Source organism: Ruditapes philippinarum, unplaced genomic scaffold, assembly GCF_026571515.1.
Source record: "Ruditapes philippinarum isolate M1 unplaced genomic scaffold, ASM2657151v2 ctg1201_1_1_1_1, whole genome shotgun sequence".
In the NCBI taxonomy this organism is placed as follows: Eukaryota; Metazoa; Mollusca; class Bivalvia; order Venerida; family Veneridae; genus Ruditapes; species Ruditapes philippinarum.
In genome coordinates, this window is record NW_026864982.1 from 152727 (window position 1) to 175101 (window position 22375).

Sequence of the window (22375 nt, forward strand, 5' to 3'; positions counted from 1 at the left end):
CAGATTTGGCAAGAGGTTGTTCTTGAGCTCTAAATGGCCACTGTTGATTCTGACAAAGTGGTATGCGGGGGTATTCAAGCCATGATAGTGGCAGTTCTAGTTTAAATACAAAATGCTACAAAATATTGCTAGATATGTGTGCTGACTTAAAGTAAAGACATTGGATTTTTTGTGTCCAAATTAAAATATCAGGAGAATATTATTTGTAAATAATATTTAAACCATTACTTTAAAATACTTAAAGGATAAACAAACAATAAATAGTGCAGACCATGTCATCTGATCGTGGTCTGCACTGTTTCCTTTTAGAATTAATGAAGTGTATGCTAACAATCAGTTATGTTCTTATATGATGAAGTTAAGTAAAGTCTTTTTACCTTAAGCCCATATAGTCAAGTTTACATGTATTTACTGGATCAGAAACATTGTTTTCATATTCAAACTACAGGAAGGTGTAAACCTAGTATAAAATATTTCATTTAATTCAGACTAATAAATAATCAGGTGTCAATCACTGATCTATGTATCTATAAATTTCAGCCATTAACAAAAGCGTGTATATAAATTTTATGTAGAAATCTTAAATCTATATTTAGAATTCAAAAGTGCTTCTAAGAAATCAGAGCAGCTATTTTTAGAAAGATTATCAAAGCTATATTTAGATTTTGGGAATTCCCATTTTTTTTTTGCAGCCAGATGATGAGGAAGATGATGTTGACAGTTTTGAAGTAGATGGAGAGATTGATGTGTCAATCTTTGAGAAACCTCATGTATTTAAAACACATAACTTCATAGGACTTCATTGGTGTGACTTTTGTGCCAATTTTATGTGGGGATTGATTGCCCAGGGATCAAAATGTCAAGGTATGTTATGTCTAGTAAATGCTGATATTTTTTTCAATGATAGTGTATGTATTGTATTGAAAGGAACTGATGCCTATGTGACTAAGTTATGAATGTCATCAAAATAAAATCACTTGGTCTTGAACACTATGACTTCAGTTCTACCAAACACTGTGAGATTTTTTCCCCAAGAATCTAGTCTAAATATATCGACTGCAAGACCAACTAATTTTACAAACTGATATTTCAAAGGTTTGTAGTTCTACTTAAGTGCTAGCTTGATTTTTAGATAATGCAGAGGGGCATGCTATTAATATCCATGGTTTTTGACAATATTTCATCATAATTTTTTTTTGTTAAAAAAGTGATTTTCTAGAGCCATGTTAATAATTTTAGAGCCAATTTATTCATTAGCTGCTGTCAGTGCAAGCCCTGAGTATAAAAGTTTGGTAATGGGTTATTTTATAACACTGAAATATAATGTTTTAAAACTTAAAGGTGCATGAGTTTTTTCGTCAGCAGCATCTTTTTATAATCTTGTTATTAGGTTGACTATTTAAAAAGTATGGAGAGGCTCAGAGCTATTGTTCTCACCAAGGCGTCTGCGTCACACTTCGGTTAAGTTTTTGTGTGCAAGTTTGTCTTCAAAACTACTGAAAGCAATGGGTTAAATGTTCAAACATTTATTTGAGAGCCCAATAGAAGGTCTCCTTCCTAGGCCCATAACCCTAACATTGATTTGGACAGAGTTATGACCCTTTTTGAACTTAGAAAATTCTATATTTTACAGGATATTGTTTCACTATTTAGCACTAAGAATAGTCAAGCATGCAGTCCTACTGACAGCTTATGTTTATACCTATACTTGTGTGTTTCAATTTACTCCTTTATTGCAATTTTCCTTGTTAAAACTTCTTTTACTGATACCTGCAAAATGTTTACAGACTGTGGATTTGAGGCCCACAAGAAATGTTCAGAGAAGGTGCCAAATGATTGTATGCCAGATATAAAATTTGTGAAGAATATATTTGGACAAGATTTGACCACAGTTATAAAGGCAAGAAAGTCTCCCCTACCAATAGTAGTGGAGAAATGTGTAAAGGAAATAGAAAGTAGAGGTAAGATATAAAGGGTACATAAGTTTTTCATATAAATAAAGGATTTATTTTTATCAAGTGGTATGAAAATAAATATTTCATGAGAGCCACAAGTGAAATATGGCATTATAGTGGTGGCATGGCCGAGTGGTTAACATGTCAGACTAGTTATTTAATGATCACTAGTCGCATGGGTTCAAACCCTGTCAGGGGCAAGTCATTGTTTCCTTGAGCAAGAAACTTTACACTCATTGCGCAGCACTGGTTTGTTCCAGGAACGGATTCGCAAATGTGTCTATAAGCTAATAGCTTCGTACACAATCGAACTAAAATAAATTCTGTATAAACCAAGTGAAATATGATAATTTTCATGCCACAAGATTAAAATAAATCCTGTATTTATAGGAAAAAAAACTAGAATTTTCTATTTAATATATACATTTTTCTCTTTTTTGACATTCAATTTGAAAGACTTTCCCTTAAATTTTGTGTATTGGCTGAATTTAGAAGAAAGTAGTCTGGTAAGACACCAGTGAAAATAGAGAAAATATGATTTACGGGGGTGAAAAAATAATTTTAAAAGTGAAAATATGGTAAATGAAAAAAAGGCTTTTTTTCATCAAAATGTCATTTATAAGTACATGTAAATGAAAAATATTTGTATTTAGGGCATTTGAAGATTTGCCACATGTGACTTTAGTGTATTTTTTTAATCACAGATGTAAATCTATGACTTAAGTTTAAATGTTCACTGAAACAGTCCCTTTTGTGAGCTAAGTCAATTCACAACATTGCTCTTGTTGTACTATCAAGTACTTTGCCCAGCCCTAATCTTGATGGAACTGAAATTCAAATTCTGCACATTTCTTACAGTTTGTTAAATAATGGTCTAGATGGAATTCATCAAAGATGAAAGACTGACTTAAATTGTTTGTAAAACTTATTCATTTGACAGTGTTGATATGGAAGTATTTATGTATCTATTGCTTTGAATTATTATATTTCTATTTCTGTGTACATACAGGCTTGGATGCTGAAGGTTTATACAGAGTAGCTGGTCTACACGATGAGGTAGAAGAAATAAGAATGGCATTTGATAAAGGTAATATAAATATGGCATTTGATAAAGGTAATGTAATTATGGCTTTTGATAAAGCTAGTGTTATTATGGCTTTTGATAAAGGGAATAAATAAGTTTAATATGGCATTTGATAAAGGTAAATTTAATATGGCATTTGATAAAGGTAATAAATAAATTTAGTATGACATTCGGTAAAGGAAATAAAGAAATTTAATATGGCATTTGATAAAGGTAATGAATAAATTTAATATGGCATTTGATAAAGGCAATAAATAAATTTAATATGGCATTTGATAAAGGTAATAAAAACATTTAATATGGCATTTGATAATGGTAATAAATAAATTTAATATGATATTTGATGAAGGTAAAAAATAAAATTTAATATGGCATTTGATAAGGATAATGAATAAATTTAATATGGCATTTGATAAAGGCAATAAATAAATTTAATATGGTATTTGATAAAGGTAATAAAAATTGTTATATGGCATTTGATAAAGGTAATAAATAAAATTAATATGCCATTTGATAAAGGTAATAAAAACATTTAATATGGCATTTGATAAAGGTAATAAATAAAATTAATATGCCATTTGATAAAGGTAAAAAATAGAATTTAATATGGTATTTGATAAAGATAATGAATAAATTTAATATGGCATTTGATAAAGGCAATAAATAAATTTAATATGGTATTTGATAAAGGTAATAAAAAAATTGTAATATGGCATTTGATAAAGGTAATAAATAAAATTAATATGCCATTTGATAAAGGTAATAAAAACATTTAATATGGCATTTGATAAAGGTAATAAATAAAATTAATATGGCATTTGATAATGGTAAAAAATAAAATTTAATATGGCATTTGATAAAGATAATGAATAAATTTAATATGGCATTTGAAAAAGGTAAAAAATAGTATTTAATATGGCATTTGATAAAGATAATGAATAAATTTAATATGGCATTTGATAAAGGCAATAAATAAGTTTAATATGGTATTTGATAAAGGCAATAAAAAATTGTAATATGGCATTTGATAAAGGTAATACATAGAATTAATATGCCATTTGATAAAGGTAAAAAATAAAATTTAATATGGCATTTGATAAAGATAATGAATAAATTTAATATGGCATTTGATAAAGGCAATAAATAAATTTAATATGGTATTTGATAAAGGCAATAAATAAATTTAAAATGGCATTTGATAAAGGTAAAAAATAAATTTGATGTGGCATAAATAGTATGGCATTTGTTGAAAGTAATAAATAATACATATAGCATTTGATAAAGGTAATAAATAAATATGGCATTTGATAAAGTTAATAAAAATATGGCAATCAATATGACTAATACAAAAAAGGCATTTGATTATAGAAGTATAAATATTGCATTTAATAATTGTAAATAGATAATGGCCTTTGATAAATGTAATACAAATGTGGCATGTGAATATGGACATTGATTATGGTGATTTATATTTTTTTGCATTTAATAAAGTGTAAATGTAATATATGGCTTTTAATAAAGAAAATATAGATATTGAATTTGATCAAGTATGTATAAATATATCATTATTCAATTTGGTTGCCTTGCTACTTGCCATTAACTCTGCATAATGGCTGAGGGAATGTGCCCTTATGCCATTATAGAATTTTCAGGCCATTATGGCAAAATGACAAAAAAACCCTCAAAACAAGACAAAATAATGAAAAAATTTAGTAAGATACTTGTTGTATTATTTATACATTTGTTGATGTTTTTTTTCTTTCAGATGGAGAATGTACTATTATAAGTACTGCGAAGTATGAAGACATCAACACTATAACGAGTGTATTAAAGCTTTACTTTAGATTATTACCAATACCTCTCATTACTTTTGATGCTTATCGCAGAATAATTGAGGGCATGAGTAAGTTATTTTATAGCTCTGTCACTTACCCCAGAATAATCAAGGGCATGAGTAAGTTATTTTATAGCTCTGTCACTTACCCCAGAATAATCGAGGGCATGAGTAAGTTATTTTATAGCTCTGTACACTTGTTGGAGACTATATGGCCTGAGTGGTTTTGTAGACTTTAAAGCACTAACGTTTCACTTCTGATGGTTTGAATAATATCTGTTAGGTTCTTGAATGCTAGGAAGCTATCTAGGTAGCTTACTGACGGTCAGTGGTTTTCTACAAATGTTTCCTCTTGTACCTCAAATATTGTAGAAAAAGGCACTTGAGGTCTTCTGCCATTAGTTAAGCTGGATAATCACCATATGACCTTAACAGTGTTGGTGTGACTTAATCAAACAAAACTCTACAGTTCTGTTGTTGTTGAAATTTAACATATTTCAATCAAGGCTACCACACCTTATATTTGGGCACCTGTATATGTTCAGATTTGGAGTCAGTCAATTTATGTCATAGTAAAAGCTCTATAATGGCTTCATAGTCGTCAAAGTGACTTAGTGAGATGGATTGCAAAACATGTTTTTAAAGACAAAAAACATGTTGTACAGGTATCCAATAGGCTGATGTTTTATTCTTGTTCAGGGATGCTGATCATAAGAATATGTATATATAAAGCTTTGATTAAAAAAAAATGTGTTTAAAAATGAAATTATTTTTTAGTGTTTCAACTTTTTCCCCCTCTTTTTTAACAAAATTGTACCAAAGATGTCTGAAATATTCTGGTTAGCACATAATGTATAAAAGGTATTCAAATTGTGATTAATATAGAGATAAATTTAATTATAAATAATGTTGTATATTACAGATAGGGAAGAATTGAAGGATAAAATATTGTATGTGAGGGAAGGGTTGGCCAAGTTGCCCCCAGCACATTATCAGACACTGAAATATCTCATAAACCACTTAGTAAGGTAAGTTATGTCCCCTGTTCAACTCTTCAGTACAATATTATGCCCCCTGATTATATGTGAATATAGTTAAGTATTTTATTTGTTTTCTTGTGTTTTATTCTTCCTCTTACTGTAAATAATTATCTGGTCATGTATCATTCATATACATAAAAGGAAGTTTGGACATAGTGAAAGCTTTATCTGTGGGATTTAACTCACTACAGTGTTGGAGCAGTACCTATAGACACTTGCAGAAATCATGATCACCAACTAGAAAAATATCGCTTTTTTTTTGCAGATTCTTGCATTTTTCACTTATTATTGTATATAAATTGGTGTGAAGTGATAACCTAGACGTTTTAAAGTTCATTCTGTTTAGTGAAAAAGCAGTAATTTAGCATTTAATCATTCAAGCACCTTGTACAGTATATACTGGAATACGATATTTAGTGTGGTGCTCCAACACTTTGTTTAGTCTCATTCTTATCTGTGATTTGTAATGGGAGACAATTCTTACAGGCTTTAGATAACTAAGAAGGGCAATTATTAGAATTACCTCCCTTTTGACAAAATTCACATTGCATTAAATGAATTTTCTTTTTTAAATAATGATATGCTTTGTAATGCGAAATGTTATACCATCTATTTCAGAGTTACTGAGCAAAAATCAAAAAACATGATGACATCAGAAAACCTGGCGATAGTTTTTGCGCCGACGCTGATGCGAAGTCCGGACTCCGACCCGATGTTGAGTCTGATGTCAGTTGGCGCGGAACAAAAAAGCGTGGAGCTTCTCATATCACAGAATAAGGAGTTGTTCTTAAAGTGAAATAACAAGGTCATTTATAGATCTACTGACCTATTGGGTCTTTGTTTTATCAAAGAAAACACTTCCAAAGTAGTAGATAGACTAATGCCAAATTATTGTGCAAGGGTAAATGAGTAAATGAATACATGACATGTGGCAACTTGAAAAAAAACAAACAACAAATCCTTGATTTTGAATTTTATTTTCAGAATTTTTTTTTGAATATATGTAACGATTTTTTAAACATTGTTAAGAGATGCATTTGTGTTAAACACATTTCAATAGTGCACGTCAATGTAAAACACAAGTTAAAAAATTCTGACAAAATACTTTTTTTAACATTTTTTAAAGATTATATATCATATTTGATATATGTCATTAAGTTGAGTTAGTGTTAGGGTGTAAAAACTGTATGGGTAAGAGAAATATTGTGAAATACTGAAAAAGTATGGTGTAGGTATTAATCGTCAAATATGAAATTAGTCAGACATTACTTTTACATCTCGATCGAAGATGATATTATAAACATATAGTAAAAAGGTTCTGAAATATTTATCTCTTAACCTTTCCTAGACTAAATTTTTCTCATAAGAGATTTCTGCTCTGATTTTAATAAGACTGTTAAAATTGAGCTGTCGACAGTATAGAATCTGGTAAGAGTTACTGGTCTTCGTCTGTGCTGTGCTAATATATCATTATTGTCTTGAGTTAATCTTAAGGATATGTCAATTACTTACATGTTGGCAAACAAAGTCAAACTGCACACCTGTCCGTCTGCGCAAACATAAACATCAATATGTACATTATCAGAAACATGGACACATCTATTTATTAACATTTTTTTACACATTCTTCATCTCTAACATGGTTATTATCAGTTTGCAATGAAATTCTAAGGAAATGATCAGCTTCGGATATTGTAATTCATATAGATGATTTATGCTGATTCAAATAGTTACAGAGTTATTTTCCCTAAAACATACATTATGACTTTTCATCTTTTGGGACATATATTTTTTCTCTGTACATAATTGTCATTATTGTAATGATTAAATTTATTGGGCATTAATTAAAATATTTGTCACAAATATATAGCTAGTGCATTTTACAGTTTAGTTAAAGAAACTCTATTTTTGGGGGTGGAACAGGTGTTAAGGGGCTTGAGGATGTTATATGTGCTGATTATTGAAAGTTAAATATCTTGTGAAGTTTTTCTTGAATAATAATGAGTCCACAATATTGTAAGGATAAAATACTTCTTAACTATTAATGCCAAACAGTATTTTTTATACACCAGATCTTTGCCTGCATAATATGTGTTGTTGATCTTAACATATGACAATTTTGTACTTTAAAACTGATGTAAAGTTACACTATAGGAATTTGTGGGGGAAATGGGAAAGTCTAAAATCTTCTCTTTGTTTTCCATGATGGTAAGGGGCTGATAAGTATGTTCTGAGTACTAGGTTTCCTTTCTACTCAGATTTGATTTTAATGTAGTGTCTCTTGATATTTAATTTCCAGTGCCGAATAACCCTGCCCTAATATTTAAAGTTTAAGTGCATCCTGAATAATGTAACTATGGTGATAGCATACTTGAAATACTGATTCTTTCCTTGTGAATTATCTCTTCATCTAGTTTATATAAAGTCGATGGCTCTATTAAGTTGCTGGCTCATGCCTGAAATAACACATGTAGGGACACCTGAGGTCTTTCTCCACCAGTAAAGCAAAAAAGTAACCATATGACCATAATAGTGCTGATGTGACTAGGTGTAACAGGACAAAGAAAGAAACAAATAAAATTTATATTTATAATCAAATCAATAAAAACAAAAAGATCAAAGTTTGGATCCAGTACCACACCTGGTCAGTTTCTGTGTCCTTACATTTCTATATTCTCCTTCCAGTTACCTTTTGTCCGTAAGTAAAGATAAATTGCTCATATTTGAATATAAATAAAGCATTGCTCATTCATCGCAATAACAAAGAACCTGGCATGTTTACTTCAATGTTACCTCATGAAAATTTTATTTATGAAACATAATTTTAGACAATACACTTGTATTAAATGGCATGTTAAACAGTATTCTGCTTTTATATAAGGATTCTGTTATTTGCACTTAATATGCATAATTATAAATGTTTATATCATGCTAAAATATTATACATGTATTTATGTTTGGCACATGTTTATTGTTATTGTTTCTTTAAAACGAAAATAATATATGTGTTAGAATAGGTGTGTAATATTATAAGTCTAAATAGCCTCTAGATTTGTGTAAATTTTTATAAAAACTAGACTGTTCTTTTGACATAAATTGTTGTCAAGTGTACAAAAAAAATGCACGTACAAAAATGTTCTTTCCCAATGAATTGTCTGGTACGTTTTCATAATATAACTCTGTTACACTTTCCTGCGCAACAAATTGACTATGCCTTGTTTACTTTCCAACTTGTCATTACTGTAAAACTACTTTTATTTGCTTTACATTAATTTTTGCTGATATTGGCAAACCAGTTTCTTCCGAAAATTCATAGTTATTGCGAATTAATATGTTAGCCCAAATATCATTATTTTATTTAGCAACACTTTAGATTTTGAATATAATGATGAAGTAAGTTCATGAATACATAAAAAAGAAAAATAAATATTTTTAGCAAAAATCACAAAATTTTGACAACAAAAACTAAAATGTTCTACAGTATTCATTCCAGATTTATGTAATTGATTTCTTAGTCCCTTGGCCTTCATAATTATCTTACCATCCATCTGAAATAATTCTTGCAATATTGTATTACAATGCTGTTTTGAATTTTTTTTTTATCTGGAAAACAACAACAACAACAGTACCATAGAACTGTTTATGTTTTGTTTGTCGCCAGTTTTTGTCTTTCTGGCTTGGTGTAAAATAGTGATTTATTATAAGTGCAATATATACTGTACAATTCATCAATTATCTTCATGTCTTAATGATTATCTTCATGTCTTAATTGTTCTTGTGTTTGTTCTGTAGATATATTGTTTTATAACACTGATTTCACTCAATACCTGGGAATAATTTGACGTGCCATGTATAGGGGGGCCCCACAGACTGAGCAGTATACTGACTTAAAAATAACTGGCTTCTCTTTGTTATTTTATAGTTTTTTAGCTCGACTATTCAAAGAATAGTTATACTGACGGCGGTGCTGGTGTCGGCATCACACTTTAGTTAAGTTTTTATGTGTAAGCTGGTATCTCTAAAACTTTTGAAGGGAATATGCTGAATTTTTCAACAAGGCAATTAAGTTTTGTTTTTAGATTGGTTCACTGTTTCTGTTTAATACTGAACTTTTTTAGAATGGTGTACAGACATTGTACAAAATTTACATTCATTTGACCTTGACTCTATTTGTAGACCTGCTTCATGTGTCTTTTACTTTTCTTTAATTTACGAGGAAGAGTTCTCCCCATTCATACATGTAGCCCCCTACAGTACTTTGTATCTTGATTATTTTTGTCTTTTCCACTTGTTTTTTTAGCTATTATACTATGTTTTTCACTTGTTTATTTGCTATTTCTTGTTATATTTGTTAAGTTATACTTTTCCTATTTTCAGTTTTGTTTTATTTCCAATCCATATCATTGTATATTGAACTTTGTGTTTATATTAAGTTTGCTAATATTTTGTTTCTATTGGCCAATAACTAGATTGGACTGACACTCTGTAGATATTGGAACTAGTAAAATTTGTTTCTCAGGAATAAAAACCATGATCGAGATTTTAAACCATAGCTCGTAGAATGTAATATAAATAGCTGCTTTCTTTGTCATAGCATTTAGTTTAGATAATTCTTTTTAAGTTTTATAAATGAACTTGTACAGTGTCACAGCATACTAATTTAGCTTAGTGGTGGTTTCGGGTTAAGCAAGTTCTATGATATAAGTTGGTACCCTCAGGTTTTGAGCTGGTACTTTAGGGTATGAGACCGTATATTGGAGATTAAAGCTGGTACCTACACATTGCAAGCAAGGGCCCTAAATATATGAGTGGATAACTTCAGGATATGAGGTGATACCCTCAGACTTGGAGCTGTTTCCCTCAGGATAATAGCATATTCCCTCAGGATCCTCAAAATCTGAATAGTACCACAGAATTAGATTTATACCCTCAAACGTTTTGAACTGACACCCTCAGGACATGAGATGGTAGCCACATGCTGTTATCTTGTACCCTCAGGACATGAGATGGTAGCCTCATGCTGTTATCTTGTACCCTCAGGACATGAGATGGTAGCCTAATGCTGTTATCTTGTACCCTCAGGACATGAGATGGTAGCCCCATGCTGTTATCTTGTACCCTCAGGACATGAGATGGTAGCCTAATGCTGGTTATCTTGTACCCTCAGGACATGAGATGGTAGCCTAATGCTGTTATCTTCTACCCTCAGGACATGAGATGGTAGCCTAATGCTGTTATCTTGTACCCTCAGGACATGAGATGGTAGCCTCATGCTGTTATCTTGTATCCTCGGGACATGAGATGGTAGCCTCGTGCTGTTATCTTGTACCCTCAGGACATGAGATGGTAGCCTCATGCTGTTATCTTGTACCCTCAGGACATGAGATGGTAGCCTCATGCTGTTATCTTGTACCCTCAGGACATGAGATGGTAGCCTCATGCTGTTATCTTGTACCCTCAGGACATGAGCTTATACCTTTATAATATGATGAGTTTTTGACCACGCAGTAAATTGAATTTATCTTTAAGTAACATGACTAAAACAAAAATCAATTAGGAAATAAGGGTTTGTTAACTTTATGTTGTTATTAGTTAAGTCTTTAATTTATTATTTCTGATTTTTTTTTGCAGTTTAGAGGTGTTATTTCACCTTTTATTATAGCTTATTCTCTATATGTATTGAAACTTTTTGATATTTCAAATTTCCCTTAGCAAATTTTAAAACAGATATGTAAGACCAGTCTATTGTTAGGATTCTTTCATTGGTCAATTTCAAATTGATGAGATCATCATTAACCAGTCTGTCCAATCATATTCCAGAGTTTGAGACTGGTCTTTAATTTTCAAAACTTTGTAATGATGAATATCGGTATTTTTTTAAACTTAAAGAAATGGTGCTACTAGAAAAAAACTGATTACATGCCTGTTCTTTTTTGGTTATTTTTGTGTGTGCAAAAAGTGCTTTTACCATATTGCTTAGATATTTTTTTATTTACATGAACTTTGCTACTTTTTGTGATGAATTTCTAAAAAAATGATATTTTTGCATTGACTTGTCTTAAAGGGGACTGTCATAGTGGTTCAATACTGTATTTGAAGCAATTTCGAACAGGATGGAATAAAAGACTTTAATCCACCACAACATACATACATCTCTTTAAAAGTCTTTGCTTACTACATGTATATCCAGCATGAAATGATTAAGTATTTACACCTTGATTAAGTACAAGGTATATCTGAGAAGGTTGATACATAAACCTTGTCTAGACCAAATTATGAAATATCATAGTAAAATACCATATGTTTCAGCGAAAATCTTACTTAGTTAAACAGTAACTGAACTGGAGTAAGATTGGCTGAAATGGTATTGTTAACAATTCTAAGCACACAAAACCAGGAAAAGGTTATGTATTGCACAAGTTATGAGTTTATTCTTCATACAAGTTTTCAATTGATATTTTCTTCCTAGATTCGCCAGTACAAGATATAAATGTACTTTATATTAAGAATTATTGTTACACAGATTCTTACAAAATCTATTTGACAACCTGGGGGTGGGAAAGTGGAGGGAGAAGAATATTTTTGTCATTTATTTCCCCTCATAACTTCAGGGACCTGGCATAGTGTTTGGATAATGTAAGAAAAAACAGTATATATTACATGTATATAATCTAAATAATATATACAAAGTAAGTTTTTTTTCTAGAACTATTTCATCCCACTATCCAAACACTGCGCCAGGTCCCTGTTCTCCTCACCATGCATTTTCATACCTCTGATATATTAATCATTTTAACATTTTAAGTAAACATAAGATGTTCACTATATTATTCTATAAGTCTAAAAGACTAGATCGTTCCACGTGATTTATTTGACCAGTTAATATAGGACCATGGTTTCAGAAGTGCTAACATTGCTGTGTGTATATATGTATTAGGCAGGATGACTTAATATTGTTTGAAAGAAATGAAAACATAAAAAGTGCTGCTGATACGTTTAGTTTTTAGTCTAATGATGTATATCAAATTATTGTTCTCAAAGTGTTTTTCTTTCTCATCTGCAAGCAATTGTATCTGTATATTTTAAAAAAGTACAAAATAATATGAGGATACCCCTACCAGTTAACTTTAACCATGGCCATACAACCATGGTCACATCTGATACCATTGTTAGCTGTGTCATCACTGAACAGCGAGGTGAACCATGGTTTAAACTTTATTTGTATGCACATAAAACCAAGGTTGGCCATGATGTATTGATTTTGGTTGTCCATAATGAAACCATGACATATACAAGGTTAAGTCATGGTTAAAATGTGTTAAATATGGTTACAATGTAAATTTAACAGACCTTTTTATCAGTTACAGCTTATACTAAAGGGAGAGTAGTTTTTAAGATTTGTACAGTTTGCTTGTTAATTATGCTTAAATTAATGATATGTTTGTTGTTGTTTTTGATGTAGCAATAATTCCATCTGATAACATAGTATTATACATGTATAATTATCTATTTTGTGTTTGTAATATAACGAAGTTATCATGTTTTTTTTTGATAACATAAATATTATTGTATGTATTAATGATGTAGGAGAACCTGTCAGTTACTTAGACATGGGTCAATAAAGGTTATAAAGAAATTTTCTGAGCTCATCCTCAGATCTCTAGTATTTGATTGGTCAGAAACCAGCTCAGAATGCACACTGACCAATCAAAATCTGAGATTTGAGACTGAACTTAGAAAAAAGTTTTATAGAAAAAAGTTTTATAACCTGAGGCATGAAAAACATTTGTATAAACCATTTAGGAGAAGTTGTCAGTTTAGCAGACCTGTGTTTGAATTGTAAAATTCAGTTAAGAGAACCTGTTAGACAGGCTTTGAAGTGATTTGATTTATCTGCCATGTAGGCAGACCTATGTTACAGAAATTGTACAGTTCATTTAGGATAATCTGTCAATTAATCAGACAGACCCCAGAAGTGTGAATTGTAGTATTATTTTACGAGAATCTTTCAATCATAAAGACTGAATTGTGAAGCATTTTGCAGGTGATTGCTGATGTGTAATTTATTCATTTAGGAGAACTTTTTGCTATAATGTGTCATTAGAACCTTTCTGTAACTGGCAAATAACAGGTTATCCTGAATCAGTAGTTGATATCTTAAAAGTTGTATTCAAAAATATACATTATGATCATAAATCATGTGTACATTTGTCATACATAATGGTTTCTTTAAATAAGTTGTTTAAAGCACTAGACTTATTTTTAACATGTCTCATTTTTTTCATTTTAAATGACCATTTAAAAATTGCATATTTTTATTTGAAATGATAAAAACTTTGTGTTACATGGTCTATGGTAGAGAGAAATAAACAAATTGCATACTTATATTGTAAGTGAAGACTTGTAGGATTATGTTTGATAATATATGATGCATAAATATTGTATTTATCATGACTTCGAAAAAAATAAATTTGTTTTATATAAAAACTTCTTTATTTCTATTTGAAAGTGGAATCATTTTAAAGATTGTTGTATAATAGATTTAATGCACTTTTTGTGTACGTGACACAGATTTAGTTAATTCGATGCCAAACTTCATATGAAAAATATAATCTTATATATTAAGATGAACTGTTTGTTTCACAAATACCGGTTATGTTCATTTATTAGACAGGAAGTGTTATGAATTGCTTATTGACTTAAAGGCCCTTTGCGGTCTGATATTTTTTCAAGACGCCTCTTCATGAAATTTTGCGTGCTGCATCGATTTCTTAGTTACTGTAAATAAATTTACGGTAGATACATGTTATTGGAGAAAAATATAAAAGGTGAAATTTGTATACTGTCTTGAGAGATCACAACTCTTGCCCTGAGCATTACAAATAAAGCAAAACTGAGAATTATGGGAAACTTATTTACAGAAATCACACGACACTTAATTAATATCTGTTGTTGCAAGTAAACAAATTCTAGAAAAGGCACACACATACAATACAAAAAACAAACGAACTACTATTGCTGGCGTTTCTGCATAACGCAGATCATGGTAGTTTGATGGTATGACAGTTCCCTTATAAGAAGTCGTCCAGAAACTTATTAGAAAGAGAATTCATTTTAAATTGTTTCGAATACAATATATTAAAACTGTCCCAATCTATAATATGTAGAACTTTCACAATTTCTTGTCCAACAATAAACCAACATTTTCGAACATTCTTTACCAATATGAGACAGACAATTTTCGACTGTTGCACGCATGTGATCTCTAAACACTATCTGTTAAGTTGTTATTTCTAAAAACACTGGAAATTAAACGAGAAATTGCTAAAGAAATTATAGGGTATAGAAAAATATTTTTTTAAGAAAGAATACAACAACATCGCTTCGGAAAGTCTAAGATTCAATCACATCATACATTTCATACAAAAATATTAATTGAAATTCTATTTTGTAATAGGCTGATAGTAACAATAATGTAGATTGTACTGCTTTGTGGCATATGCTGAGAGTCGGCCTACTTCTTCAACATACGGGTAACTTCCATATAGTCTTGTTTGATATGCGCTTCCGCCGGAAGTTACGTCATTGTATAATGGTAGCGTTTCGTCTGTTACTGACATTCCGTTGACTTTTTGACAACCATGTTGGAATTTAAATAAGTAAAATGGCTTGGCAGAAGGCAGGTAAACTTTATGGGAATATACAGAGTCGTTTCTGAAAAAAATATACCCAATGAAATTTAGAATCAAGGAAATTAATTGTAAACTATATAGATCTAATTCCTTTCTGATTAAATTTTGCAAAACAAACAAATTAAAATCTATATCATAAATTTTCTTCTGTAAGATTGCAAAAAAATAAGACCAATGAATTTAAGACGAACGTATTCATTCAACATATTCGTCTTTAAATTTTGCAATCTAATAATTCATCTAAACGCACACATTGCTTGAATCAGTTTGTATCAGTTTGTGTCATTTCTAGTTTACTAGTGCATTTATGGATGATGTAAATAGTACATGTACTATTATGTTCATAAATCATTCTCACCGACAACAAAACTGCAATTCTGTGGAAGTCCCGTAAGTTCCAGTGGGTGCAATTCCTAGAATATAACACAGTTTTACTATGATAATTAAATGATATAAACAATCCTGCTTTACATTAGTTATTTTCATTTTGTTTCTGAACGTTTAATTAACCAGTATTTGTGCGTGTTGACACCGCTAACAATAAGATATTGCCTTATTGCATGACACTGTTCGTGTATTGTGTGCTATGTAGAATGAATATAAGAAATCGTGTATTCAGTGCATTAAAACTGGTATGTAACAGGAGTACATTCTGAATTTAAACTACCTTCGATATTCATTAAAAAAATACAAAAAAAATTTATATTGATTTTAATCGTGTCCCTTTCAAAAAAGTTTCATCTTAACTATTTTTACACTAATCACAACAAAGTTGCTAAGTTACCTAATTTTGCTGACGTTCCGGACGTTTTGAGCAACACTTTGCCCATCCTGAAGGCGTATGGACACCTATCATCATATTGTTGTATACAATAGTCACCCCGGGGCCAGTATATATCATACGGGGTGGGTGCAGGGTCCTCCTTAGTGCAGTATTGTAACGTGTACTTACTGCTTGTCAGCTGTCCTGTAAACGGAATAAATAATATACACACACATGTATTTCAGTTTGCCATAGCTTTTGGTATTTAAATTCAGCGGAATTTATTACACATACAAATAGATACAAACAAGACAAAAGATATCCAGCATGTAGGTCACTGTCTTGGTTTGGTTCATTTTCTTAAAATTCTACAATTGTAGATCTTGACGATTCTACAACCCTACTCGTTTTTCTTTATTATTTTGCTTTAATGTTCAATAATGTATAAATATTAATAAGAAATGTTCTTTTTCCCCTACATATACCATTTACAATTTTTCAAATAAGCTCTATTTCCTCTTCATTTTGGTTTGTAACTCATAAGATTTTGGATTTTGGAGTCTAGTTGAAAAAAAAACAAAAAAACGTTTATTGATGCTGTAAGAACTCATGGTCTAATTCTTTTACTATTTTGTGTAAATATAAAGATACACTGTTTTACTTGTTGACATGAATAAGACCATTTATAAAATATGTTTAAATCAGTGTCAATGATACACAACTAAAAAGTAGTATAAAATTTACACAGAACTGATTTTAAAATTGACATATGTATTCTATATAAGTACGAGAAGGCATAAGAATGTTATTTTTCTGCTCTTTAGAGAAAACAAAACACACTGTAAATGTTGGTAAACCAAACAGTGGAGAACAACCGATTTACAGAGCGATGCCTTCGTCAATTATCAAAGAGCAAGAACATCACCACGCGACTTTTTTTCAAGTTTTCAAGATTTTTTCTTCAATATATGCAAAAGTCACACTATAGCGGGAAACATAAGCAGACTTGCGACATACATCAATGCATACTTACATTTACATAACATAATGACACGCAAGTAAATGTAATGTACATACAATGTATGTAAAATAACATGTATTCTGGCAGACAAAAAGAAATACACAATGTGTCATACCACCAATATGGAGTCCAGTAGGAGCCGCCCCGGTATGAGTTCCCTGGGGCAATGTAAGAGTTCCTCCCATAAAGTCTGTAGTTGGGCACTGTGATCCTTGAGGTTTAGGAATCGAAAACGTTCCTAGTGGCCATGTTGCCGGCATTGCTAGTGGTAATACTTGTAAAATAAACAGCATTTTTGTTGTAATATAGTAAATAATACAATAGACTACTTTTTCATTTTTCCACATTTGTATAGAAAGTTTTATTTCATACTTTTAATGGAATTGAGACAGTTGTAAATACGAAGTTTACCATATAATTTGCCCAATGCTCTTCATGAATATTGTAGAATGATTAATCTTTTGAACGGATATTTTTGCTCAAAAACCGTTACTTCCAGAAACTGATACAATTGTCCCCATTTTTAATTAACTATTATTCTGTAATCCTTTGAAATATGTCATATAAATGTTAAGAATTGCAGATTCTCATAGATAGAAATAGTTGCATTTTAACAGAATATAAAACAAAAACTAAACTGTAACAGTTAGGTTACCGGCTGGTTGCATTGCGTTTTTAAACGCCGGATATGCTTTTAACGCTGTTACAATATTCGTCTGCCACACGCCTAGATTTTGCGCGGCACTGGCTGTACACACATGTTGTTGAACGTATGCATTTATAAATTGCCAATATTTGGTGTCTAATGCCATGTCGATCGTCTGCACGGACTTTCCTATGACGTCATTGTAGTACTGGTCCCCGATGCTAAGGTTGTCCTCGAACACGCCCACTATGTACTTGTACTCATGTCTGTATTTGTAAGAATCGGGGTCAATCACATATGAACTCGGAAACCCGTCCAAAGTCCCACCCATGCTTATCTCGTCTGTTACCTATATAAAATAATAATTCTTTGTTACTGACACACAGTATGATTTTACATACATGTACATTTTTTGTATATTGAACTATACAATACGGGTAATAACAAATATCATTATAATTGACATATTCTTAAATATTCTTCATTGAATAACATTACTTTTTATAATCTTTCAATGTAACTATAAATAATTCTGATTTGTCACGACTCTCAGTACAATTTGTACATATTTTCTGCAAGACGTGAAGAACTATAGTCCCTTTGTAGCATAACTGGCAGAAAACCGTTAAACCGTTAACGATAAAAAAAGTTGAAGAAGAATAAAAATCTTTGTTAAGCGTTAGCAGTAAACGGTTTGAAAATAAGTACCGCATATACCAATGATTTTTTAAAAGCTTATTAAGTTAAATACAATGAACGTCATGACGATGAATATAACAGAGTTATTAATTTACAGACAAGACAAATAATTTACGTTGAACATGACGAAATTGAAGAGATCCCTCAATCTTCCAACGTATCTGTTTGTTGTTGCCTTTCCAATGTCCACTTCCGTTACAACATGCTACAAGAATGAAAGCTTTTACATATTACACGATTTTTTTTTAAATTTTAAAATGGGGTTAATAATGGGAATTATGATGTTGTTTTGATTTGGACTATCATTGGTTTGTTACGATATTGTAGAACTATAACTGGAGAGCAAAACGTTATGTATTCCTTCATCTGAACATAAGAAGATCTTGACTTTTAGACAGATTGTGTGTTCCTTCAGTTGGAAGCAAAGTTCAGGATGATGATTGTTATGTAATGTTTGACAATGGCGTTAGCAATGAGGGGTCCTAAATGTACAACAAAAATTCTGTCATGAGTCGTTATTTGCAATGACGTATTTTGACTAAATAACATTTGTAACATTTTATTTCTCGTATACAGTGATACTGGATGCCTTTTGGTGCAGTTCAAGAGTACATTGCATAATGGCCAACACGTTGCTACCGAACTTAACAATATCTTTATGACTTTACTTACAAGATAAATTTCCTACAAAGACCAGTTTCAAAATGTAAATCAATATAACAAATAATATGGTCTTCTCTAGGTAATAATACGTATTATTCACCGTGCCCCATTTTTCTATAAACTGCATATACGAGTTGGCGTCGTACGTGACCGGAAGTGAGCAGACGTCAGCTGCGAATTCCCGCGTGACCGGATAGTGATCAGATTCCGCTAGTTTCATAGAATACCTCACGTGACCTAGTTTACAATACGTGGCGGCGTCTTGGTAAATGTAATGATGCTTAGACGTCTGAGTAACAACTGCTTGGTAAGCTTGAAGATGATATAAAATATAATAACATATCAAAATTGAGATGTATATCTGCTTGATTTGTGTTTTATGCAAGGATACTGTATGGTAATTTGGTATTCATGGCAGTGTCAAATCTTTTCTCATGAAATGTTGAAATACTTTATAAATGTTTTTGCAAAACCAATGTTTCAAAATACAACAGTGTGGCTATTCGATCATTCCTATGCATTTATAGTGACTTTTATAATTTTGTTTCTGACTTAAAGACTGTACAATGTTGTCCGATACGTATAAAAAGACCCAGTACTAAAATTTGAAAACAACAACAAATAAACATTAAAAAAGAAAGTCGTTTTGTCTTCAAAAATTATTTTTGATTTAAAGAAAGCATTCTGTAATGCTTCATACAGGACTACCATTATCAAAAAGCAGTGCTTACCGTAAATAGGTTCAGACAATAAAATAGAGCATTACCACTTACCAGAGCTAAGAGTAAAGGCGAAAGGCTTCAGAGCAGAGTCGGCAGTACCTTTAAAGAAAAAAATGTTTACTCAGTATAGATAAACTACTGCGAATTACTGAAAAAAATACAATGAAATTGAGATTCTTATTAAAAACTATACAACATCTTATTTCTCCATGACAATTGATCCTAAATGACATTTTGTTTTTCAGTCATGTAGGGATGGTATTGTCATTACTTGCCATAATACCCAGGACAAACAATAATACTGATGAGACCTAAATGTGTATAATAATAATAATGATAATAATAATAATAATAATAATATTAATAATAATAATAATAATAATAATAAAAATGAAAAAAAAGAAAAGAAAACTCTTTTTCTCTCACCCGATGTTTTGACAGTTGTTAGCAGTTTATCTTGGTATGATTTTGGATTGTAGAACAATGTAAATCCATGCGAATATTGACAACCGTCATGATGTTCAGAGATAATTTCCGGTGGATGATCCCCGGGGCTGATGGTGAATATCTTCTTGGTCAAAGATACCCCGACGTCCTCCCCTCCTGTTGACCAATACTGACCGTCAGGATTGCCTAAAGAGAAAAATAAACTTGAAACAATTAAAAGAAGCGAAAAAAAGTATAAAAAAAACAATAAAAAAAAAACATTTAAGTTACATGTCATCTGAAAGAATAGTGAATGTTGACTCATCGAAAACATTGTAAAAAGTGAAGAAAATTCTGAAATTATGTAAATTATCTTTGAAATGGGATATACATGTATAATCGGATTTCTCTTAGAATTTCTGAAAAAATGTAAATACACTGTATAAGATATCGAATAGTCTTTTGCGTACATTTTGTTTACAAATTAGCAAATTTTCGGTTATTGAGATTGTTATACATATAGTTACATCTTCTATGAATATACTACAGAAGTCAAGTCTTAGCACTGGCACAAAATACTAAAAATTTGATCAAGAACGTAATTTATACTCTCATGACATACCCTTCAGTAGATTGTATGAAACACCAACATGATGGATAGCATTAGGTGCATGAGGAACCATTGGAGGAAACGGAAATCCTCCTGTAGATCCAATACTGCTTCCACTGGTGGAACTTCCGCCGGAAACTGATCCGGGGTTAAGCTGCGCATGCGCTCCAAAGAATAGAAAAGCCAGACAAAGGTATCTTGAAAACTAAAAACATACATGAATACTTACGTGATAATTATATATCTTTATGACATTGAGTTAGATACTTGTTTTATGCAGTATGTGTGCGACATTTCACTTAGTTTTGAAGGCACACAATTTAATTGTGATAGTTTAGGGCCGATTCCTCGCCGATGCTTTTGGAATATATTTAAGTGCGATTCCTTAAGATAGTTTTACTTCTCCATATCAAATGAAGTGCTGCCATTAAAACAAGGCCATTACGATATAACTAAACAGTCTATGAGATAGTATTTGGTCTGTAATATTTTCTAAACATAACAGAAGAACAATTAAAGAATCAGGCGAAAACATTTAAGTAACATGTCAATGCATTTCGCGTTCTATCTTTGAAAATTGTAGGCATAAGTTTTAATGAAGAACGAGTAAGACCTACCATATTGCCGTCCGTTGTCCCTTCTTTAAGATAAGCCTTATCACACGACCTTTATCAGACCTTTGTGAGAGTTATGTCTAGATTTTCTTCACTTTACATACAATATTAGAGCTTCTTAAAATGCCATTTTATCAAATATGGTCAAGCCAAAAAGTAAAAAAGAGGTCAAAGTTTATTCGATAAAAGTAACACACTTCTTCTTTAACCTGAAATATGTTTATATAACGTACTGGAGACTCTCACAAGACAAAAATTTAAATAGGACACATTTTGAAATAGTGTAATACGAAATTTTTACAAATTTGTTTATGCCTATTATCCTGTTTCACAATTTTCATTCACACACGCAAATTTGTATCTAATTTTAAACCGTAGAATTTCTAAACAGTTTCGTCTAATATCCCTTTAACACCGTTACCACGCTAAAGATCTGCTGAATGAAAATATCAATCTGGACAAAACCATTCATCATTTTTAGGGAAAATTTCATAATATGTACAGACTGTATAACGAACCGTACAGACCATGATCAGGAGACATAATGGTGCAGTCTTGATTTGGTTGAGCCTGTTCATGGACATTACTGGAAAGTGCAATCTACAA

At 31.1% G+C, this 22375-nt stretch overlaps 2 protein-coding genes across 2 annotated transcripts in view; one reads left to right on the plus strand and one right to left on the minus strand.

Moving 5' to 3' along the window:
- The window catches only part of LOC132727490 (N-chimaerin-like), a 51861-nt gene extending 37597 nt beyond the window's left edge, over window positions 1-14264 (plus strand). Inside the window, exons 9-14 of the mRNA XM_060713020.1 lie at window positions 693-864; window positions 1788-1961; window positions 2965-3042; window positions 4805-4942; window positions 5796-5901; window positions 6532-14264. Of these exons, the coding sequence (XP_060569003.1) occupies window positions 693-864; window positions 1788-1961; window positions 2965-3042; window positions 4805-4942; window positions 5796-5901; window positions 6532-6709 (846 nt within the window). The 3' untranslated portion in view covers window positions 6710-14264. The remainder of the gene's footprint in view (window positions 1-692; window positions 865-1787; window positions 1962-2964; window positions 3043-4804; window positions 4943-5795; window positions 5902-6531) is intronic.
- A 1031-nt stretch (window positions 14265-15295) lies between these two features.
- Window positions 15296-21890, minus strand: LOC132727489 (uncharacterized). Its single transcript, XM_060713019.1, has 11 exons — window positions 21773-21890; window positions 21168-21360; window positions 20546-20752; window positions 20171-20218; window positions 19498-19709; window positions 18850-18939; window positions 18045-18384; window positions 17505-17663; window positions 16390-16572; window positions 15964-16018; window positions 15296-15627 (listed from the first exon to the last, which is right to left on the minus strand). Exons 1-11 carry the CDS (start codon window positions 21773-21775, stop codon window positions 15357-15359), a joined length of 1761 nt encoding a protein of 586 aa, XP_060569002.1. The 5' UTR covers window positions 21776-21890; the 3' UTR covers window positions 15296-15356.
- Window positions 21891-22375: the final 485 nt, after the last annotated feature.